General features: G+C 48.7%; 1 protein-coding gene across 1 annotated transcript in view; it reads left to right on the forward strand.

Moving 5' to 3' along the window:
* CCBE1 (collagen and calcium binding EGF domains 1) overlaps nucleotides 1-24,757 on the forward strand; it is a 246,855-nt gene that overhangs the window by 208,319 nt on the left and 13,779 nt on the right. The window contains exons 4-7 of the mRNA XM_033424971.2: nucleotides 2,149-2,283; nucleotides 4,567-4,719; nucleotides 14,488-14,591; nucleotides 23,451-23,571. Of these exons, the coding sequence (XP_033280862.1) occupies nucleotides 2,149-2,283; nucleotides 4,567-4,719; nucleotides 14,488-14,591; nucleotides 23,451-23,571 (513 nt within the window). The remainder of the gene's footprint in view (nucleotides 1-2,148; nucleotides 2,284-4,566; nucleotides 4,720-14,487; nucleotides 14,592-23,450; nucleotides 23,572-24,757) is intronic.

Here is a 24,757-nt window from a genome sequence, read left to right on the forward strand (position 1 = left end):
CAGGAGCTGGAAGTGGTACCTCAAGGCAGCTGGAAGGAGGAGGAAATCAGGGCCGCTGTTTTTCAAAACAGGTCTTTTTCTTTCTCTCTCTCTTTTTTTTTTTAGCATTTTGCTATCTTTTTTTAAATTAATTTTTATTAGAGTATAGTTGCTCTACAATGTTGTGTTCGTTTCTCCTGCACAGCAAAATGAATCAGCTATATATACACACACATATCCCCTCTTTTTTGGATTTCCTTCCCATTTAGGTCACCACAGTGCATTAAGTAGAGTTCCCTGTGCTACACAGTATGTTCTCATTACTTATCTATTTTATACATAGTGTCCATAGTGTATATATGTCAATCCCAATCTCCCAGTTCCTCCCAGCCCCTTCCCCCCCTTTCCCCACCTTGGTGTCCCTACATTTGTTTGTTCTCTACATCTCTGTCTCTATTTCTGCTTTGCGATTAAGATCATGGAGACCATTTTACTAGATTCCACATATATGTCAGAAAGAGAAAAACAAATATCGTATATTAACACACATATGTCAACACAGGTCTTAGCATAACAGTCAACACGGGACTCCTAACTCTGCCCCTTTCCTCCCCTCCCTCCCTGGCAGCTGCTGGATGATGGGTACAGCTGGCCGAGCAGGGCAGCCCACGGCCAATCACGGCTGAGACCTTGCTCTTGAGCGAAAAGAGCACAGAACATGGGCTGCCTAGAGGTGACGCTTCAGTGAAGAAAACGCATTTGACCAGGGACACATGCAGGAAGCGCAGGCCTGGAATCACATCTGTGGGGAGGAGTATTTAGCAAGGGCCGCCTTCCAGGTCGTCCTGAGATTGGCGTGATCCTTGTCTCGCTGACCCCACCCACATCGGGGGCTGACAGCCCACCCATTCCACTTTCACATGTGGCAGAGCAAAGCCAGGCTCACTCTGTTTCCAGCGATAGTTTATCTCTCAGCACCTGGGGGAGACAGTGCAGTGATTAATGAGATGCAGGGTCTAGTCTGGAAGTAAATGTTCAGCCTGAACCTCCTGACTTACAGCCAAAGTCCCTTCAGAGGCTCGTTAAATATTAGTTTGTTTGTAAGGACTGAGAAAAGAGGAGATGCCCTGGTTCTCGACGAATAGAGCGTCCACCCCAATTTGCACAGACTTAGGGCTGGCACGAGATCTCTGGCCATTCTGCCTTACCCAGACGCTGCTCACCATGCAGAATCGACCCTCCCCCACCCCATCTGCATGCCTACAGCACAGAGACATCAGTCAGCCTCCCTCAGGCTCCTCCCAGCCTGCCTGACTTCCAGCACCGCCCCGCCCCTCACGTTAGGACGCCAGTGCCCATAGCCAGGGCTGGCTGTTCAGTATTCAGCTGGAAGGAATTCCTTGTCTCTCCAGCAGTTGGTGAAAAAGAGGAAACAGGCCCCCAGGTAATTCAGCAGAGCCTGGCCACCTAAAGCTTCTTTGCTCTCTGGATGAATGACGAAAATCAACTACTGAACTGCACGCTATAAAAGGGTAAATTTTGTGCTATGTGGATTATATTTTAATAAAGGTGTTCTATTTAAAATGAAAAAAGGAAAGGCAGCAAAAGAGAAATACAGTGACTCTTGATCATGGGGGAAATCCTCAAGTAGATCAATTTTTAGAAAGAATAAACATGAAAGTTAATATCTGTAAATTGACCCTCCTGAATTTATATGTCCAAGTACCCACAGGACAATCTCCTTTTACCGCAGGGATTGCATACTTTGGTTTGAAGATCTTTGCGCTAGATGAATTTATTTGAGGTTACTTTTACATGGTAAGCACATTCTTCTTACATAGATTGTGCCAATCAATACACCATTAAAGTTTGTAGTGATGCTCTTATAGAAAGAAAAAAATAAGGATGGTGAGGTGACCCAGGGAGTATCACAAGTGATATTTCCATTTAACCATTGAGATTCTGAGCACTCAGTTACCCATTGCAGCCCTCCTGCAAGATGCCCCGTGGCCTGAAGAGTTAACTCCCTCTACACATAGCTGGTCACACCACCGTTCCCCTTGAGCGGAGTGCAGCCTAGACAGTCTGTTCCCAACCAGGGCTGGGTGGGCCCCGCCTCCGTCTAGTGAATGACTGTGGTGGTTTTGAGTTCACACTTTTCTTTTTCAGATTATGATGTATGTGCTGAGGCTCCCTGTGAACAGCAGTGCACAGATAACTTCGGCCGAGTGCTGTGTACTTGTTACCCAGGATACCGATATGACCGGGAGAGGCACCGGAGGCGGGAGAAGCCGTACTGTCTGGGTGCGTTGGTGATGCGCGTTATTTCTTGGGTCCTGAGGATGTGCTAGATTCTGATGATTCTTTGGAACGTTCTTCATCAGCGGGGACCAGCTCTCAGGAGCCCCTTGGATGCCTCCCCTTACATCCTGATACTTGTTGGATGGAGTTGGGTTGGTACTATTCTAGGGGTCACTACCTTTCACCATGATTATTAAAACAAACGATGACCAAGGGAATTCTTCAGGGAGTGGGTACCAGTCAGATCCTAATTGGCAGTGAGATATAAGAGCAGGAGAAGGGGAATATTACCAAGTGAGAACTAGAATAAGGTGAAACAGAATGTAAGGGGGCAGAAATGTGAAAATGCAGGAAGAACGAAACAAGAATAAGCCTCCTCTCAGAAGATGACCTGGAAGAGAGACTGGGAAAGAGGAGGTGTCTGTATGGCAGACAGGCTGGAAATGACTCAGAGGGAGCTGAAGCCAGCCCCCGGGGCACAGCTGAGCAAAGCCAGCATCATCCATCGCCACCAGCTTGCTCCCTCCCCCCTCACTCACTAGGCTTCCCAGCCCTGCACTCCTTGGGTGTCTGAGGCAGGTTTATGGTCGTTGGACCCTGGAACTGCTTGTATCAAAGTGTGGTCAGTGCATGTCTAAACTGTCTCAGAAACATCTGGGCTTATGGCTTAAAACAAAAGGTTCCTGGCCTCCCCTCGAGACTCTGAGGGTGGATGCAGAAATCTGCATATGCACAGATGCATGTGCAGTTTGAGGATGAGCTCAAAGATGAACTTAGGAGACTGCAGAGGCATCTGGATAGAAAATAAAGCAGCTGTGATGAGCAGCCCCCTTCTCCATCCCAGGGGGGCTCTGGAGAGCACCACTTAAGAGAAGTTCTAGGTTTCTCCCCAGTGGCCCCTGGCATGGCGCCCCCCACTGAACAGGAATGGAATTGAGACCACCAAGCAAACGGAGCGGGACCCATGGGCTCTCCTGCAGAGAGCACCGTAAACCCGTGTGTACCACGATCCGAGGTCCCAGGTGCCAGGGCTCTGATTTCAGTTGCGGTAGCTCTGGTACCCATTTCTTTTCTTTGGGGGGCTTGGGGACCAGCAACACTAGCAGTCTGTTAAGAGTCCCACCTGTTTCTCTCTCCTTTCAACCTTGTCCTTCCCCCTGTGGACAGTAGAGGCAGCCTTGCCCTTAGGTTGGAGGCAGGGGCGCGTGGACAGACGTGGTCAGCCTGGGGAATTGCAGAGGAGGCGGCAGCTGTGACATCTTAGCTTACGGGTGACGTAGTATGAACTGCCAGGGAACATCCAGATGACCACATGCCCCTCGTGGGCACACAGGCCTGCCAGGGGTGGGTCCCAGGCAGCTCGTCCAGGGAGTGGCTGGGACGTTGTCGGCATCCTGGAGCGCGAGGTTGGGCTCCGTCCGCTGGCCACATGTGCACAGTCTGGGGCTGTGTGTCCTGGCCGCCACCCAGTATCTTCAGCCAGTGAGCAGGAAATGGGTTTGGGCCTCCTTCTCTTCCCCTGCTGGGAAATGGCTTTGTTTCCACCTGTTCAGTAGGGGGGCAAGTCTGTGATGTGCGCAGTTCACGTGGACTTTCTCTGGTTACTTGTTTGATGGTGTCGTGGCTCATTTCCACCACTCAGGAGGGGTCTGTTTGGGTCATGGATGGGGCTGAAATTTCCTGGGGAAAACGTTCTCCGTTAGACCCATTATGACTATTTTCTTTTATCAGAAGTGCCTTTTCCCAGGTATCATCACGTTTCCTAACTGAGAAGGAGCCGTTCCTAGTGGCCTTGGGTCACCACCATGCTGTTAGGAACCACTGGTTGTAAAGGGAACATAAAAACCCTCGGCACACTAGGGTCTTTGCAGGAAATCATTTCTACGATAGTCGTTTTCCAAAATGTGTTGCCATCTGTTATCTCATTTCCTCTTCCAGGGAGCCCTGCAGAAGTATTTAGGGCAGGCTTCACTGCCATGTTCTATAGTGAGAACTTCGGAGGCTAGCAGTACCTGCACCAAGCCACGAGAATTGGTGGCGGCAAAGCCACAACCAGGAACCCCATCACTGATCAGTTTGTAACCATGGTGACACTGCCTGAAGTGCTCTTGTCACGAATGGCCCACATCTTTAGCTTCCTGCTTTGTTCCAGGCTTCAGTGACAGAGGTCTGGCAGAGTGTCCTTTGCAGACATTAACAGAAGGGCCAAGCCTAAGGTCGCCTGTTGTGTTGGAAGTGATCTCTCTGAAACTGTCTTAGCGTTCTCTGCGTTTGGTTCAAACCCAGATATCGACGAGTGCGCCACCAGCAGCGAGACGCTGTGCGCGCACATCTGCGTCAACACCTTGGGCAGCTACCGCTGTGAGTGCCGGGAGGGCTACGTCCAGGAGGATGATGGGAGGACGTGCACCAAGGGAGACAAATACCCCAACGACACTGGTGAGTAGGGCAAGTAAAATTATCCCCCTAATTGGAGGGAGGGAGGGGAGGGATGGGCAGGCAGGCACTTGGAAACCCAGTAGGCTTCCTCAGGAAGCAATGGGCAGGAAGGGGCATTTGTATGAATGGTAGGTGGGATCTGGGTAAGAGAAAGGTAGAAGGTCAAACCCCTAGAGAACTAGTGAAAGAGCTGCCTGCTAGCAGCAAGGCGTGCGGCTGGTTTTGTGCTGGGAGCTCTGCACCAAGCACGGAGGTGTGGTGTGCTCATGGACAGATCGGTGGAACTTAGTTACGAACTGAGATCAAACAAGGAGGAGCAGAGATGAGGCCAGAAACACTGGGTTCTCTCAAGGAAAAAAAAAGGGGGGGCTGAATAGCAACATGAAACACTTCTGTGTAACGCAGCAATCCATTTCAGCGCTACTGAAAGTATAGTCTGTGGCCCCGTGCCTGCCTGTGAGCTGTTATTTGGTTCATGTTCAGGTTAAAAAAAAAACAGAAGTTGAGAGTGTTGAGAAGCACTTTGCAGTCGTTCATTTTTATTGTATTTAGCAAGCCCAGTCCACCCTGACGTGGAGGACTTTTAGAAGCTGGCCTTTCTTTGCAGAGTTTGAGAAGCTGCTTTATATTATTTTGACCAGATTCCACCAAGATGTCTGATCACTTAGGGATGTGATCAGCTGGAATGTTGGGTCATTGCCTTATTTAAGTGTGGAGGGGAGGGAGGGAGGAAGGAAAGGGCATTCCTGAATCTCCAAACCTTGTAGGCCAGGAAGCTGCCGAGCTCAGAGTTCAGCTCTGACTCCTCGGGAGGGGAAAGTGGCAGGAACACTGTCGTCTGCTGGGAGAGGTTAGCTGGGCCTGGGCCATCTCTGGGTGGTGAGGGGCTCCCAGGGCAAATCATCTCTACCAAGAAATGCAGGGGAATGGAAGGACCAGAAGTGCTGGGCGCTCAAGAGGTCGCGGTTCTCCCGTGTAACCTGAGATTCACAAAAGGGTGGAAGGCCGTTGCCATCAGCTGAGGACAGCAAGCAGCTGGGGACCAGCTGTCTCACATGGAAAAACTACAAAGCAAATCCTGAAGAGCAAGCGGGTTGAGTCATGAGGAAGCCACCATGCATTAGAAGTAACGCGAAAGGTCTGCTTGCAGTCAGCTCCGGCTTGGGCAGCTTGGGGTCATTGGAATGACTCAGAGAGCTTAGTGTGACACTCTTTAAAGCCTGAAGCATGTGGGACCTGGGCGCCCAGAGGTGCTTAAAAGCAGGGGTAATCAGTCTTTGGGGCATTTTTCAGACATTTTCAAAACATTTTTTCAGACCACTTTTTAATTATTACTCAGAATTAAAATCACTTCACTTTTGTCCCATGGTGGAGAAGGTTTGGGGGAGGGGGATGTGTAACTTACCTCTTAGATTATGTCCTTCGTGGAAAGGAAGAATCTCACTGAAAAATGAGGTGCAGATTTTTAGCCGCTGATATATTAGTGATGGGCTGACTTGAGAGTTAGCAAGGAGAAAGCAGCTTTCTAATTTTTCATTTTGGAATTGGATTTCCAGCTGTACTCCAAGCCAGGGAGCCCGTGGGCTTGGGCCGAGGGGTCCTCAACCTCGTAACCCTGTTGTGTCTTTGCCTTATATTTCTATTCAGGTGAAATCCCGTTTACCTGGGCGTGAAGGGCAGCCTTGAGCAACCCAATCTAGAGGAAACCACAGAGGTGGCAGCAACAACTGCTGAGTATCAGGATGGGGTTAGACGGTAGGGATCTCTAAATTGTAGGAAGCGGGCCACCTGTGAGCACTTCCCACCTGGTGGGGTAGAGTGGTCTGCTCAGAGACCCAACCTTAACTAGCAGAGACCACAGGAGTCAGATGGAATTTCCAGAGCCTAGGGGAAGATTTTATACACTGAATCTACTTGTTCTTTGGTCTCAGGTGGCCTCTACCTCTTGCACTAATTCCTAGTGTTCCCAGCCTCATCCCTCTGAAGTCACCCTGCTTACTGTGTGGTACCCCAGGAATGGGTCTGAGCCAGAGGCAGTGACAAGGTAGGGCCTTGGTGGGACATGCTCCTCACCCCCTGCCTCGCTCTTGGGCAGTGTGGACCCAGAAAGGAGCCCAGCCCAAGGGCCAGGGCATGGGAAGGTCCCACTGAAGCTTTGATATTAGCAGTCTCTTGTGCTGAGTCGGTCCTGGGACCACACTCCTCTGTTTCCTTTCCTGAGAGATGAATTGTACTTCTTTAAAAAATGTCCAAACACACAAAATTTTCAGTATAAGAGGTCAAGAATTTAAGTGATAACCATTTTGACTTTTAAGGCTAAGAATTCAGTAAAAAAATCTGAGCATACTTAATTATTAATTGGTTTTGTACCTTCTGTACTATTACTGTCATTTAAAGACATATTTTATCAACCATTTATTACAGCATTTCCCCATGTTGTCATCTATAGGACTTTGGGGTCCTGGGAGGTGTTAATTAGCCTTTCTTTGTTTGAAAGGTTCTGTGTTCAGGTGTTCGGGGGAGAATGCATTAGAGCACCAGCTTCTGCAGGGATTCATACTGTGAGTGCGTTGAAAGCTCTGAGGTTGCCATTAAAAGATGTTCATTTTGATGAAACCTGCACTTCCCAAAATTATTTTCTGAAGAAACACTTATAAGCATCTCACAGATGATGGTGTCCTGAAAAAAAAAAAAAAAAAAAAACAGTTTGGAAAGTTCTAACTTATTAGCATCAAAGAGCTGAGCCCTGGGGCCCAAAGTCGGTAAGTCATCTGGTCGCCTTTCAGGCGAGGATGTTGTCATCGCCAGAGGAAGGAGCCAAAGCCAGAGGCGGGGAGCTGTTGGCTGTCGGCTACAGAGCATCTAATGAGTGAAAACAGGCCATTCTGCCCTCCGGAGAGAGAGTTTGTTCCTGCTTACAGTGATTTAAATGGGCAATGTCCTTCTGTTTAATCAGTAAGAACGTCTAGTGGTTATAAGGCTGGGCTTTCTTGTAACACCACAACTCACTTAGTTTGGGATTTTTTTGGGGTGGGGGTGGGGGGGTGCCGTGCTGCGAGGCATGCGGGACCTTAGTTCCCCCCACTGGGGATGGAACCCACGGCCCCTGCAGTGGAAGCGTGGAGTCTTCACCACTGGACCGCCAGGGAAGTCCCCACATAGTTTTAAAAACTGAAACAGTCCCACTGTTTCTATTGTATCCCAAGTGCCGCGCCCGCAGCAGCAGCATTCTAGAATTTCTCAGTATTTAATTTTCAGTGACTGGTCTCTCCTGAATTCACCACACAGGCACAGAGGACTCACGTTTGGTTTTAGTGTTTTATTAAGAAAAACATTCCAACACCGGTAACCAAGGGCGTCGGGGGGTTAGGGACTGAGGGGAGTAATTCGTACCCATAATTAAAATTATGGGAAAGGACAGGCACGTTCTATGCCTTGAACGTTAGAATCAGTACTTAAGTGATGGGCCCCTGAGAAGATGGGGGGCTGGTTTTGATGATTCGGGCAACAAAAGCAAGCATCCTGGATTCATCTCTGCAGCAGCTGTGATGCAACGGAAAGTTCCTTGGCTTGGAAGGTAGGAGAGCTGGTAACCAGAGAGCCGCTTCAGCGTCTACCAGCTGGGTGTCGTTGGGCAGCTCTCCGGATCTAAGTTTCCTCCTCTGTAGACACACAGGTGTTGGATTAGGTGAGCTCTAAAGACCCTTTTACCATCACAGATCTTTTTCACAATTTGGTGTGATTTAGCATCAGCAAAAGTGGTCGAAGCCCTACCAGCCCCGTGAGTCCCCGTGCAGTTTTCATTTCTTTGTCCTTTATCTAGGCGAGTGTCAGGACTTGAAGGCATGCCCAGCTCAGCACCTTCTAAACTGAGAACTTTCCCTACAGTATCTAAAAGATGAATAATTAACATCCAGATATTCAGCTCAACAGTAAGGAGAGTTAGGGGGCTGGAGCAGCCCTGCATCTGGAACATCAGAGGCAGCCACGCAGTTTCATCCGTTTTAGATTAATTAATAAGCCCAATATTTCATCACAGTCATTTTTTTCAAGAAGAGATAATGGTGATGGAGTACAAGCACACGTGATTTAAATCCCCCTCCCCTCCCCTTTTTTTTTTTTTTTTTTTTTTTAAACTTTGCATTGACTGGTGTCTAACCTTCCAGTCAGGAATTTTAAATCGAACACAATGTCAGCTCATTCAGGAAGTGAGTGGACAGCAGCAGGGCTGGCCTCAGAACGGCCTCTGCCCGTGGAAAGGTGGTCATGTGCCCACGGGTGTGGGGACACAAGCCGTCTGGCTAGTGGCGGGAAGGGCACTCTCCATCACTTCCATTTTTTTTTGTCTTTGCAAATATATGTCTGGAGCCAGTGTAGGCACCCCAGGGCGTCTGTAGCACTGACGCAGAGACAAATTAAGGATATGTTGGCTCCGTAGTAATTAGCTTTCTGGTCTCTGTTTTTCAACTTTTGTTTCTTTTCTGATAAAGTGACCTTGACCCCCAACATCAGTTATTTCAGGGACGGCCAGGTGTTTCATGTAACTTTCAAGCTCCACTAATCCATAGGTCAGCCGTTGTCAACCTGGGGAGCTTCAAAAAGGCTGACAGCGTTCCCTTGTTGTGACCCCCAGATGGGTGGCATGCGGCATGGTTGGCAAGAATTTTAAACCCTCACCCCCGCCACTGTCCCTAGTGGTGGTAATGTGCCACCAGGGCTGAGCACTACCGCCAGGGCACAGATGTGCACGATCAACTTTTAAAACCAAATGTGCTTGGTGACTGCCCATATGAAATACGTCGAGAACATTCTTTAGTTTTCCTAAGTTGGTTAAATATTACTAAGATGGCATCTCAGGAATTCTGTTTCTAACGCTTACGAGGTATAGCCTGCTCAACGTCAGTAAAAATTAGAGCTACGCGACCCCCTGTGGCTAGTCAATAATATTGCACCTCTAAAATCTGAACGAGTTGGAGCAGAATGTTAAGCGATGCCTCACTTAACATGGTCATGGTCATACTCAGAGACACCACATCATGAGTGGAGAGGACAGAGAACATGCCAAGTCAGAGATGTCTACCCAGATTTCTAAACGAATTATTCATGTAGCCTATTCAAGATTGTTTTAGCTCCACGTTTGATGTTACTGTATCCTGTACCACAGCAGGCTAGATGAACCCCAATTCAGAATAGACGGCATGTGCCAGGTCTGCACACACAATTATTTGTCTTCAAACTCTCTGGAAGTTCTTTCCAGAGGATGGTGCAGAGAGCCCTCCCCCCATCTGTAATTTTGTAGGGAACTTAATAAGCAGTGATACCAACCATGACGATGATATTAACATTTATGGGGCACCTGCCGCCTGCCAGGCGCTGCTCTGCGAACTTCCAGGGGTTATTTCCTTCATGCCTCACAGCAACCACAGGTGACGGGGTCATTGTCGTTCTACCGTTCAAGGAACGGGCAGTCACAGAAGCTGTGACTTCCAACCTGCAAGGCACGAAGTGGCAGCCTCAGGGTTCGAATCCTGATCACCTGACTCCACCGGAGCCTGTGGTCCTTACTCTTCCTCTGTGTGCACGGGAGCTTCCAAAGGCTTTTGGACAAAGTTACCCTTGTTCTCTGTGTTTTGATAATTCTGCAAAGGGACAGGAAACAGGCCAGGGATTTTCAGGTGAGAGGTTGCTCAACAGAGCTGCTTCCCTGGAGCGGTGTTTGTCGAACTTGCACGTGCTTCAGAGTCACTTGGAGACTTTGATAGAACGATGCACCAGGCCCCCCTCCTGAGATTTTGGATTTCTGAGAATGGATACCCAGAGGCTGGCGCTGCCGCTGCTCGTCCAGTGACCACATGGAGAATTACTGCCCTGGAGCCCACCTGGCAGACAGCTCTCCAGTGTCCTGAGCAGAACCCCCAATAGCGGGCTCACTGCGCCCCAACAGTGCCAGATGCGGACCCTGTAAGTGCTCGTCCGCTGCACGCGGCATTCCGGGAAACCTAAAGCAAATGACTGTCCTCCTCTGCCTCTCACTTTCCTTGTCTGTAAAGGAGGCTGAACTAAAGATGTATCAATTCTAACATTCCATGATCTAAATGAAACAGAGTCTAGAACCTGGTAAAGAGGTTATTATCCTGAAAATATCAGGTTGCCCTATTCATCCCAACACATGGTAAGTTGAGCTGCGCATACAAAAGTACAAATGGACAGATGGGCTTTTAACTCTCGTTCACGCTGGCCTGGCTCTGCCAGCAGGGCTGGTTCCTTAAAAGGAAGGCCCGTCTCAAATCACTGAACAGGTATCCTCGTTCATTTTACATTCTCCATGCCTCCCATGGGGCCTGGTGAATAGCAGATGCTCCATGATGGCTAAGAGGGAGGGAGGGATGGATAGATGAATGGCTGGATGGGGAGATGGGATGGTTGTGATTGGTAGGCGGGTTATGAGATGGGATTGCACATACTGGCCAGTAGATGGCATGGAATGAAAGAATGCTAGGTTGGGAGAGACGGATGTCACCCAGCTGTCCTTAAACCTAACAAACCTAGAGCTGGGGTTATCTACATATGCAGGAGTCCACCGTTGTCTATCATCAGTACAACCAAAGTTGGGTAAAGCTTCAGTCCTTTACCACCAAGTGTATTCTTGCATGGAAGTTCCCTTGTGTCACTATTATGTTGGAGACCAATCTAAATAACTCTTGTTCTCCTCAGATGTGTTCAAGCTCCCTAGGCAAGTGGGGTTGTAAATGGTACATTAAATGGGGATAAAGAGCCTAAAGGAAATTGCCTGATTTGTAGAAAAGATATTGGGCTCAGGTTCAGGAAACCTCAATTCTAAACCCACAGCAGTTAATAACTTCCGGACGTCACGGAACCTCAGTTTTCCCTCATTCTGTTGTTTGTGTTAATCCCAGAATCCTTGAAGAATCCTTTTATCAGGCAAAGAGAATTCAAAGGGCTTGGTGGGCCTGAAGACTGCCAGGCACCCTCTCCCATTTACTAGAACCCAACCTTGTGCCAAGGATTTCACAGGCATCACCCCCATATAATCATCGCAATAGCCCTGTGTCTTAGGTTTTACTGTTCCAGTGTTATGGTTGAGGAAATTGGGTCTTATAGAGGTTAGATAACTTGCCTGAGGTCTCTGAGCTAGTTAGTGACAGCTGGGATACGCACCCCTCGCACTGTGACCCTGGAGGCCATGCCCTTAAATTGCATTTCACCGTCTCCAAGCGAAGACCTTTCTCATAACCCAGCTCGTTGTGACACAGCTACGGTGTGAATGGAAACAATCCCCCATGGCTTCTGGTTGAGCGTGGTGGAAGGTGGGCAGAGGCCGGGGAGGCGGGGAAGCTCCTGGTGGGACAGAATTAGCCTAGAAGATGGGGATCAACAAGGCACCCCTGTTAGGTTATACACACACATGGAAGGATTTAAAAAGAGGCAGCCTCTTTCCCGGAGGTTCAAGTGCTTTTCCCAATCACACGCTGACAACCTAAGCTACAGTCTGTATATTCGGGAATCGCAGTGTTGCTTATGGCAACGCAACCAGACAGAGCACTGCTTCGCCCACCTCAGCCTGCTGGCTTGAGAAGCGTGTTCCTAGCGTGTGCGCACACCAGGCCTCAGGCCTCCCACCGGCTGCGGGGAGGGCTAGGGCCAGTGGGCCCCCTACCACCACCCCGTGCTGCAGGGAAGGAGTCTGAGATCTCGACTGCCAGGTTGCCCCTGGGTGCCCTCACCTCCCAAAGAGCAGAAATACCGGTCACCGTGTAGACCACCAGGCCGGCACAGACCCCCTTGGAGAGGCACTGGGGCTGCATGAGGAGGGATCACCTGAGCGTGAGGCTCTCCCGATGCCCACTTCCTCCTCCCATGTACCCGTGCCCTAGGCCTGCTGTAACCACCGTGCCACCATCTGGGTGGCTTAAAGGACAGAGGTGTGAGGTTACGTGTCTGAGATCAAGGTGTCAGCGGGGTTGCCGCCTTCCGAGGACTGTGAAGGAGAACGTTCCAGGCCTCTCCTCCAGCGCCTGCTGTTTCGCCAACAATTCTTTGTCATTCCTTTGCTCCTGCTGCCTCACCCTGACCTCTACCTGCATCTTCACATGGTTTCTCCCTGCTGTGTCCAGATTTCTCTTTTTTATAAGAACATCAGTCATATTGGATTACGGGCCCACCCTACAGCAGTATGACTTCAACTTAACTAATTACATCTGCAGGACCCCTATTTCCAAATGAGGCCACATTCTGAGGTACTGAAGGGTTAGGACTTCATCACGTGCACTTGGTTGGGGAGCAGGGGGGACACAGTTCACCCTGTAATGTTCCATTTCGCTAACTGAGCATCCCCTGTGTGAGGTACCAAGAAGCAGCTCCAGTTCCTGGGCAGCCCCCCCTGTGGCACATGCACGAGAAGCTCCTCTCTAGGGAAGCCCGGGATCCCCACCATCTGAGTAGGCTGCGTGGTAAAAGCTGCCTGACTTCAGAGGACAGGGCTGTCTCTGTGTATGGGGAGGGGGGTCTCAGGCAACCCGTGAATTGGGTCTTGGTAGCTCAGAGGAATCCACAAGTGGAGACGGCAGAGAAGGCTTCCCAGAAGAGAGGACGGGAAGAAGAAAAGCACGTGGGCCCTGGAACTTACCTGGCGGTCCAGTGGGTTCGACCCCTGGTCGGCAAGCTAAAGTCCCCCATGCCGTGCAGCGCGGTCCAAAAAAAAAACACGTGGGCCCAGAAGCAGAAGAAATGACCTGGAGAGACATGTCACTTGACTGTCCCTAGCTACTTTCCAGATCCTAGTGTTATACGTGTCACACCAACAGGACACCTGGCCCAACACCAAAGGGCTTCAAAGGTAGGAGAGTTGACACTTGCCTGGGTGTCAGACTGTCCTGCCGCCACCCTGACCAAAACTGTCAACTTCCCCCGTCACTTCCTCTGGGCCCATATCGCACAGCTACTGTCTTTTACAAAGGCCTATGGGAGTCTGCACCTGCCCTTCTGTAGCAAATGACCTCAGGTGTCTAGTGTCCCCAGCACAGTCTTGTGTGGCCTGTTCAGGTGCCAGTAGGATGAGGGCTATGTGGATACTGGGTCGTGTCACCATTTAAGTCACCTATTCCTTAGAGAAATATGATTTTACGCAAAGCCCACGGAGCTCCTGATGCGCCACAAGGTTGCACTGGGACCCTGCCCTGTGCCTGTCCCATTATGGCCCTGGATGGGCATGTCCAAGGTGCCTGGAGCATGTTCCATCTGGCTTTACATCTCCTCGGAGGTCAGTGCCCAGCCCTGGTCTGTGACCCTGCCTGGCCTGGCCGTGCTCCCTTTGAACAGCTGGATTATCAGAGGTGATAAAAACCAGCTTCATGAGCCCTGCACCCGAGTCCCATTGCCTGGGCTTGGGGGATAATTTACGGCGTGTGAACGTTGGCCCTTGGAGGGGAGTGTAAGTCATGTCAGGTTGATAGAGCCTGCCTCATGGGAAAAGGGCCACTGTTGACTTTTTCACAATGAAAGAGGAAGGTGCTAGGATGCCTAAGTGGAAACAGCTGAGCCCAGAGTGTAGCGGGGGAGCCCCTCCCCGTGTCCCCGCTGCCCCGGGCATGCTGTCAGCGACCCAAGAACTGTAAAATCGCCAGCCCACATCCCTCGCACGTTTCAGCATCAACCAGTCCGCCTGGAACTGCCCTTCTTGACACGGTCTCCCTGGGTCTGGATGTCCCCCAGCCTCCCAGGCAGACCCCAGCCCATCTTCTCTCTCAGGGCATGATGAGAAGGTGGAGAACGCGGTGAGAGCCGGCACCTGCTGTGCCACGTGCAAGGAGTTTCACCAGATGAAGCAGACGGTGCTGCAGCTGAAGCAGAAGGTACGTGCCGGGCGTGTTAGAAACGGTCGTGTAAGATGAAAGGAAGGCCTGGTGGAGGCAAAGGGGAGGAACATCTGAAAACAATAAGAAAGTGTCATCCACAGCCTCACTGGGTATTCTCTGAGCTTGCTGCCAACTAGGTTTGGCCTGGGACGCTTCGCCCACCCACCTTTGGAGCTCATTATCTATAGCTCAACAGAACAATGAAGGCAGGGGATTGACCAGGTGACTAGTAAAATAGACCACTAGGTAAGGGGCACGTGGTGAAGCAGAGGGTGAGGAACGACTAGTGTGACTTTTTGGGAAATGAACATCCAGACACGTGGCCCTTACACAGTTCTAAATAGAATACGGTAAAATCATTTACCGACGTTTTATCAACAGAGAACATCTTCTCTATAAACGTTCATCACTGGCGATGCATTTCTGTAGCAGCTTTATTTTTCACATTTAAAAATTACGACCTGTGCTTTCTGGGCTCCACACACCTCAGAAAGCAGCTGCTCAGATACCCGGTGTCACCAAGGGTGAGGACTGACTCTCTTTGTCAGGCTCCCACGCGTGCCTGACAGCATCATATTTCTGGTAACATTGCTGTGCCGTGAGTAATGCCCCTGGGATGCGCCTAGGGCCCTGAAAGCTTAAGCAACTGTCCGGTGCCCGGGTCAATGGTGTTTATCATACCTGAGGTCAGTGAATTCACCAGTCTGTCGGCAACTCAGAAACTGCTCTTACGCTTGTAAAACGTAAACTTGCTGGTTTGTTTGTTTAATTGCTTCCCCTCAAGGCTCTTAGTACATCAAAGACGTGTATCTAATCTGTTTAACTTTGACATCTAGTTATTGTAAAGGGCAGCAGGGTAAGATTAGACAGTACTGCTTTTCACGTGTTCAACAAACATGCAGGCAGCCCCTAATGAGATCCACAGCTTCCAGTGGAACAGGCAGGTCAGTAGGCTGAGAAGATAAATGGCTCTGCGGGCCTTTGGTACGTTGGTGGTGAAGATCTAGCAGCTTTAGCAGAGGCATATATGTGTATGATGTACAGATTCCAAATAGCTTGTGATCCAATAGAGAGACCAGGCAGAAAACCTTGCAAGTATATCATATAAATTCAGAGTTATCAGTAATACATCCCACACAGATATCCTCACGTTGGACTTGGATTGATATTAGTATTTACTGAGCGAGTCTGAAAAAGCGTTCGTGGAAGAAGTTTGCATTTCGTGGGCCAGAGGATTCGGGCCTGGGCGAGGCAGCTGATGAATGTCTCAAGGCCTAAGGCTACCCTCTGTTTTCTTCTCTGAGAGTCAGTAATCCAAGAGCTATGGGGAAGCTCCTTCCAGCCTGAATGTTCTTTAGGGTCAGTGACGCTAAGTCTCACTAGTTGAGAAATTCAGTTGCTAATTCAACATCTGGCTTTCCCTTAACCTCCCCGCAGTGTTTTACAATCCATGAAAGAAGAAATGTTACGAAGAAGTTGAAAATTTTATGTTACCCTTAAAGCCCTTGCGGCAGAGCTACACACAGATCCAATAATACTTGTTAGTACTCCAGTAACTGTCCTGCAGTGGGGTTGGCCTGGAATTGATCCACCTTAGACCGATTTCTCCTACAAGTGCATTGTGTCAAGTCTGAGCTAAAGCTGGCATTGAAGGAACGTCACAAGAAACAACGCATTTTTAAAGGCGCCTAGTAGAACATGTCACATTCTGCAGTTGATAAAGCCGTTTTATATCCAGGACCCCATTTAATTCTCACCGTGATGCCGATATTGGCAGAGAGGAGCGGTGTTAGCCCAAGACGCAGGCCAGACCCTAAACCCCAGGTCTCCTCACTGCTGCTCCTGTGCTGGTGTGGGGCTTGTCCGTTGATTTTTAACTTCCTCTCACTACTGCTGATGCCATCTGTTCTGTTCAAAAAAGAACATGGGACAGCTGCCCAAATAAACATTGGCTCAGAAGTAGATTACCGGGTGTCCTGGACCGTGGCCAGCCCCATAGTATAAAATGGTATGCAGACATGTTGAACAACACCATGAGTGTACAGTCAGCAAAATCCCAACCGTGTGAAACTCTACAGGGCCAATGCCCTGTGTTCTTCAGTGGATAGATTCTAAGAAAAGTGGAGCAGCGACCTGCAGGTTAAAAGCAGCTTAAAAGACGTATTGTTTTTTCAAGTGGGCAAGACTAGACCATAGTGTCTGGGCCTGCACAGTTGGGTTTGATAAATTATTTTTTTAAAACACAGGAAGTGATTAAAGTCAGAATAGTAGTTACTTTGCGGGGAGGGAGGGAGAAGGCTGTGATTGGGTCAAAGCATGTAGACAAAGTTCTGATTTTTTTTTTTGGCTGCACTGCATGTGGGATCTTAGTTCCCCCACCAGGGATCGAACCTACGCCCCCTGCAGTGGAAGCGCAGAGTCTTAACCACTGGACCACCAGGGAAGTCCCTGACAAATTTCTGATTTTTGACTTAGGTGTTCAATAAAAGGGTGTTTGCCTTATAATAATTTGCTAAGATAGAGATTTGTTTTGTGGGGTTTCCAGATTCTGTGCCTTTATTTTCCAGTGAAAAAGTTTTTTTGAAATGATGTGCAGATCCCAGTGCCTTCACCTCTACAATTTCTTCTGTGTTTTGGGAAGGAAAAAAACAAACAGGTGATTTAGCTAAAAAGAGAGTTTGGGGTATAGATAAAATACCCGTCATTTGACTTGCAGAGAGGGGTCTCTGTCCCATCAGAACACTGAAGAAAAATCTGAGCTAAAGAGCCAGGTTTTTTTTTTTTAAATGAATTTATTTATTTATTTTTAAAATTTATTTTCCGTTGCATTGGGTCTTCGTTGCTGTGCGCGGGCTTTCTCTAGTTGCGGCGAGCGGGGGCTACTCTTCGTTGTCGTGCGCGGGCTTCTCATTGCAGTGGCTTCTCTTGGTGCAGAGCACGGGCTATAGGCACACGGGCTTCAGTAGTTGTGGCACACGGGCTCCCGTAGTTGTGGCTCGCGAGCTCTAGAGTACAGGCTCTGTAGTTATGGCGCACGGGCTTAGTTGCTCCACAGCATTTGGGATCTTCCAGGACCAGGGATCGAACCCATGTCCCCCTGAATTGGCAGGCGGATTCTTAACCACTGCGCCACCAGAGAAGTCCCAAGGAGCCAGTTTTTAATTAATTTATATATTTTTTTATTTTTTACTGGTATGAAGAAATTTTTTTTTCAGGTATGACTTTTTTATTGAAATATAGTTGATTTACAGTGTTATATTGGTTTCAGGTGTTCAACCTAGTGATTCAATATTTTTATAGTTTATACTGCATTTTAAATTATTATGAAATATTGGCTGTATTCCCTGTGCTGTGCAATATATTTCCTTGCAGCTTACTTATTTTATACATAGTAGTTTGTACGTCTTAATCCCCTACCCCGATTCTGTCCCTCCCCCCTTCCCTTTCCCCAGTGTTAACCGCTAGTTTGTTCTCCGTATCTGGGAGTTTGTCTCCATTTTATTATATTCATTCATTTGTTTTACATTTTAGATTTCACATACAAATGATAACACATTTGTCTTTTTCTGACTTACTTTACTTAGCATAATGCCTTCCAAGTCCATCCATGTTGTTGCAAATGGCAAAATTTCATTCTTTTTTATATATCCAAAGAAAACAAAAATGCTAATGCAAAAAGATGCATGCACCCCAGTGTTCATAGCAGCATTATTTACAGTAGCCAATGGAAGCAACCTAAGTGTCCATCAACAGACGAATGTGTAAGGAAGATGTGGTGTATATATATACACAATGGAAGGAGCAAGTTTTTAACAGGTCCCTGTGTTCCTGCAGCAGGGGTGATCTGAGTTGAGAGCAGCGCTGCTGCGGAGCAGTTGAGGAAGTGAGAGTGTTTGTTGAGCACCCGCTCTGGCCTGTGATGGGCTGGGAGATGACGAATGACGAGAATGGACAGAATAAAGGCCTGCCTTGAATAAGCTTCCTGTCTTAGCTGGGAAACCAAGCCCACAGTGGAGTTAACACAATGGCCGAGTGGAGTGGGGCAGGCAGCGGAGGCTTCAGAAGTTAGAGGTCAATGCGATTTCAGAAGTGTGAGCAGATGTGCAACCTGACGGCTGCGTTTGTTCGCTTCAGTGCTGCCTTTAGTGCTGGGCAAATAGATGGCTTCTCAGTGGTTCATGGTTTCCTCTGCTACCTTGATCTAGTTGCTCTGTAAAATGGGTCTTCTCAGGATGGCTGGGAAGACTATTCTATATGAAAGTAACTGTAGATTGCTTTGCCAAGTATCATGAGTAATATTAAGAGAGGCAGCTGGGTGTTGTGGTGAGGACCACAGATTCCAGAACCAGACTGGCTAAGTTTAAGTCCTAGCCCCACTACTTCCTGGCTGTGTGACCCTGGGTAAGTTACTTAACCTCTCTGTGCCTCAGTTCTAGAGAAAGTGGATAACAGTGATACATACTACGTAGGGTTTTCATGATGATCAAATGAGTTAATATTTGTAAAGGACTTAGAACAGTCCCTGCCACCTAGAAAGAGCTCTGTAAATGTGTACCGAATAAATAATAAACATGAATTATATGTCCTAATAAAGTGCTTTACAGGCAGCATCTGATTCGTCCCAACAGCCCCGTGAGGTAGGTATTTTTATTACGAAGGCTAATACGAGATAATGATATTCATAATTCCATTGACTGGAATCGAGGAGAAATGCAGACTCTTCATGCAGACTTCTTCCCAAACATCTGCACCCCTCAAGCCTGTCATCTGCTGTGTTTGGGTAGACGGTCAAGCCAGGATTTCTGGAGGGCCGCCTCTAAAACGCCAGTGCCTTTACATTCCTCTCATCCTGCTGACACACAGAGGAACTGGCCGGAAGCGGGATGTAATCACCCAGCAGGAGGTCAGCCAGGAAGCTGAGGTCGGCGTTTACCGGGTCACTCCTGACTTTTACAAGGGAGCGAAGAGAGCTGGAGAGGGCCCAGGGTGGGTGGGGACTAATCTCTGAAGTCCCTCCACGTGCCGGTCTCATCCTCCCAGCTTGCTTACGGAATTTTACATCCAAAGACTTGTTCGTCTGGCCCAAACCTCTCGTTTTATAAGCATGAAGGTGAGAACCTGGAAGGGTGAAGGGACTTACCCAAAGTCATCCCGCTATTTAGAAACAGAGCCAGGAGCATCCCCTCAACCCCTGACCCCGTCCCACCCCGAAGAGCATTTGCACTGTGTCCGCGGTCCTGGCTGCTGGCGGTTACTAGTCTGGGCGCTGGGCCAGGCACGTTCAGGACATCGTCACTTTCATCCTCCCAGCAGCCCTTCTTAGGTGGATATTACAATCCTCATTATATGGTTGAGATAATCAGTTCTATAGATCCCACAGGTAGAACATGGCAGGGCTGAGATTTAAACATAGATCTGCCTAATGCCAAAACCCACAGATAAAATTCACAATTTAGTTTTTCTCTTGGAAGCAGATAATAAAATTGAACTAGCCTTCAAGGGCCAGTGTTGACCCTCTGTCCTCTAGTTAGAGCAGTTTCGCTTCTAAATTCTCCTCACTCAGGGATTCACCCCCGTTCCACCCCAGGACCCAGGCATTGCAGTCACAGATTGGAGTGGCCTCTCGCTGTGACACAGTGATGCCAGCACCATTGTAAATAAACCCTTGGGACGTAGCTGGGTCCTGGCAGTGACATTGAACCATGAACCCTGACCTGAAATTGTGCAAAGCTGGCTTTCAGATTGCGCAAGGTTGTAATTCTTATCGTTTTCCCTACTGAATTCTAAACGATGATCATAGGGGAATTGAGTGTGTTTCCTTGCATCTTTCGGGGAACACTGGGTCTTCTCAAAGCGCAGAAGAAGACTGTTTATCTGGAACACACTGGATGGTCAGGAATCTTCTAGCTCATGGACCTGCAAGGCTGTCCTTACCCAAGGATTTTCATACTAGCTAAGGGGCTCCAAAAGCACTGAGGGACCCTTCGGAAGAGAGCGTCGGTGCTTCTTTGAGCTTCCTGCCCTCTGAGCATCCTTGCACCGTGAACTGAATGGATTTCAGTAAGAACTCCGAGAAAAGGAAAAAAAAACTGTGGAGGAATTTCCAGGCAGAGGAGCATCCTAGGCTCAAATAGGCCACCTAGGGCAGCTGAAGCAGGAAAGAGGCCTTGACCCAGGAGAGCCTGACGTGTGCTCTGCAGGCGAGCGAGGGGGGTGGACAGGAGGAGCAGGGCAACACCTCAGGCCTCGTGGCCCCGCCCCTTCTGTATGCCAGGCTGCAGGGATACCGCCAGAACCCTCTCGTGGTTTCCCACGGTTTCACCTTTTAGAAACATTGCAAGCACTTCATTAAGGGGCTAATGGGCTGCAGGACTTGGACAGTCACCTTGCAGAGAGCTGGAAGAATTTGTTCTCCGTCAGATGTAGCAGGTACAAGTCGTTTGCCAACATACAGACCACGTATTATTGTGATGTTCGCTTTTCGTTCATACTGGATTTCTTCTGTTAGCAAGAACATCTGTCTCTGTAACTAAGAAAAATCATCGCTTCTACATCTGGCTCAAGATGGCCCCAAACCCAGCAGCCACCCAGCAGGAGAAGGCGATCTTGGGGCAGGGATGTCCTCTAGAGTCATGTTTCAAAATAGTCATGCTAATCATTCCCAAACCTCCATGCTCAGAAACAGACACCAGTGCAGAAGGCCGAGGACTTTATGAAGCCAGAGAAGGTCATCTGGACAGCAGAACTTTCCCAAGCCTCCCAGTGCCATTCACACACTGGTCTCTTAGCTGCAGTTCAGTAGGTAGATTTTGTAGTTTCCCCATAAATTCCTCGGGCCTAGGCTTGGGGGGGTTCAAGATCTCATGATCATCTTTTACTCCACCTTCCTGCTCTGTTACTATCAACCCAGGTGCCCTGAGACCCCAGGGGTTATTCATGTGGCATGGTTGAACTCAACTGGGACTGTCTAGTCTCCCTGGGGCAGGAGGAAATCCGTGGGGAAGAAAAGGAGAGGTGAGAAATGCTGACTTGCCCGTGAAGTAGGAAAGTAAAGAAAACTCCAGGGTTTTTCTTTCTTTTTTTAATTTTTCACTTCATTTTTATTTATTTTTGGCTGCATTGGGTCCTCGCTGCTGCGCGTGGACGTTCTCTAGTTGCAGCGAGCGGGGTTCTACTCTTCGTTGCGGTGCACAGGCTTCTCATTGCGGTGGCTTCTCTTGTTGCGGAGCACAGGCTCTAGGCACATGGGCTTCAGCAGTTGCAGCATGCAGGCTCAGTAGTTGTGGCGTGTGGGCTCAGTAGTTGTGGCACACAGGCTTAGTTACTCTGCGGCATGTGGGATCTTCCCGGACCAGGGATCAAACCCGTGTCCCCTGCATTGATTGGCAGGCGGATTCTTAAACACTGCACCACCAGGGAAGTCCCCAACTCCATGGTTTTTCAAATCAACATTCAATTCTATATTTCTTATCACCAAAAGCTGTAGTAATTTGGAGTTGACATAAGCCTCAGAGGGAGAACTTGCACAATTTCTAATTTAGCACTCTGTGCTGATGCTGAACCCACAGAGCACAACTCTGTCACAGTGGCAGTTGGCCACCTCTGATCACTAACAGGTGGTAGGAAACTCTGTCCGCAGCTCAGATCCGAAGATGGGTGTAGAGCCTCGGAGCGCTCCACGGGCAAGGATGAGATATCCACGGACCTTCTCGTAACTTGCATTGCCCTCTGGCCAGAGGGTCCCCAAGCAGGGCCTCGTCCAGGAGGACGTGGGTGACAAATGCAGCTTGTTTCAGAAAATCGCAGTGATACTTGGTTTCTGTGGGACTCCAGGATCCCGAGTGAAACCTCTGGGGGTAGCTCTGAGCCTCAAAAACGCAGTCTCCACTGATTTTACACCCCTGAATCAGCTTCCTGGAAGGAAGAGACTAGAACGACCATTTATCAAGCACTTAGTACATTTCAGGTCCTGTGCTGGGCACCTGATACACACTACCTGTGTAATCCTCACGTCTTAATGGTGGGCGTTATCAGTGAGGAAATGGACATTAAGAGCGTGCAGTTCTTACCAAGGGTCTCACTGATTCCTGACCTCAAGGAATGCAAAGGTCATTCACGTGTGTGGTCCCTCTGGCTTCCCCTAGAATGAGCTCCTGAAATCAGAGAGAGAGAGAGAGGCAGGGAGCCATGATGCCTTTTATGACTTTATCTCAGAAATTACACACCGTCACTTTCGTCATTTTCTATTCATTAGAAGCAAGTCCCCAAGCACAACCCACACTCAGAGGGCAGAAAATTAGCCTCCACCTTTTAAAGGGAGGAGTGTCCAAAAATCTGTGGACATATTTTAAAACCATCACAGCCACTGTTTCCCAAACACCTGAGCGTACGCGTGACCTGTAAGTCATATTTTCCATCCTGGCTCTCAAGGCGGAGATCTGTTAGAGCCGGGACCATGTCTTGTTCACTGTTGTCGCCTTAGAACGAAGCACAGGGCCTGGCACGTAGTAGTTTCTCAAATGTTTGAGACATGAGTTCTTAATAAAAGTCTGAAACAGGTGGATTGTATTAATTATGAAGATGATGAGTCTAATGATATCTAGGCAGGCTGGAACTGATCCAGGTTCACCCACTAAGCAGCCAGGGGAGTGCTCTTGTACAAGTTGTTTTGACTAGAAGGCCTCCGGGTTTATAAGAAGGATCTCTACCGTCCATCTGCACGCTGACTGGCTCGGATAAAGGCGTATGCACAAGGAAAGGCTCTGTGGCCTCTGCAGACCACACAAGCGCAGGGCATTCCCTGGCAGCGGTGGGGCCGTCGGTGCTTCCTGACCCAGGTTCCTCTTCTCTTTGCAGATTGCCCTGCTACCCAACAGCGCTGCGGACCTGGGCAAGTACATCACTGGTGACAAGGTGCTGGCCTCAAATGCCTACATTCCAGGACCTCCTGGCCTGCCTGGGGGCCAGGGCCCCCCCGGTGAGTATAAAGAAGGGCATAAAAGCACAGAGTGAAAGCAAATAGCATAAAAGGGCGATAGGCTCACCAGCCAGGGCCTGCCGAGAGCTCACGTTTAGTTGGGGGGGGCGGTGCGACAGAGTTTTTTAGCTCCCATGGATGGGAGCAGAAGCCGGGGTCCAGGGAGTTCCATGCTCGTGTGCCAAGAGGGCCTCGGGGAATTGGGTCAAGCCTGAGAAACCCTTCTAACCGATAGTAATCAGGGAGAAAAAAGTCATTGTCCTGGGTGTGGACAAGATTCATAAAGATCATCTTAAGTTACGGAGAAACAAAATGAAAACTATTTTTAACACTAACATATATGAACGTAGGATGGCGTAATGAACTCCTGTGGGCTCATCGCCTGGTGCTAACACCTTATGGCCAGCCTCACTGCCACTCTTCCCCAATCCTGTCTCCTCCTTCCCCTGTTATTTGTGAACACACTTACATTGATATTTATTTTGATATTTATCTCTCTGTTTTCCTTTAAAAGTCAGTCTCACTGAGATACAATTCTATACAATAAACTGTACACACTTAAGATACAGTTGGACGAGTTTTGACAGATGCATACACCCTATATCAAGCACTTCCTAACCACCACCCTATATCTGGTCGACGTCAAGGTGTAGAACATTTCCACCATCCCAGAAAGTTCCCTTGTGCCCTTGGCAATCTACATCCTCAGCTCTAGGCAGTCACTGACCTGCTTTGTATTGCTGCAGTTCTGTCCGTTCTACAACTTCATAGAAAGGAATCTATTCCTTCTGTCTGGCTTCCTCCGCGTACTGTTTTGGAGATTCACCCTTGTTACTCTGAAGAAAATCCCAAATTTCCTATCATTCCGTCAGGCAATACGCAATGAGAACTTTAAAAAATAACAACAGGGTGTTTTCTGTTTTATTAGGAGTCCCTCCATAGATACATCAATACTTTTTATATTAGTGTTAACAAATGACTCTAAGACATGGATGTCTTATCCCTCATGTTCATCGCCTAGCAGTGTGCTAGGTGTTGTGAATGACCTCCTGACATTCTAACGAGGATGACAAGACACATAAAGTGAAAGCAAATAGAATAAAACAGTACCTGCCTGCCCCCAAGTAAAGTATGCAGGTACTTCCTGCTGTGGAAGCTTAAGGAAGAGAGAGATCACTGTAGCCTG

This window comes from Orcinus orca, chromosome 15 (assembly GCF_937001465.1).
Source record: "Orcinus orca chromosome 15, mOrcOrc1.1, whole genome shotgun sequence".
NCBI classification, from domain to species: Eukaryota; Metazoa; Chordata; class Mammalia; order Artiodactyla; family Delphinidae; genus Orcinus; species Orcinus orca.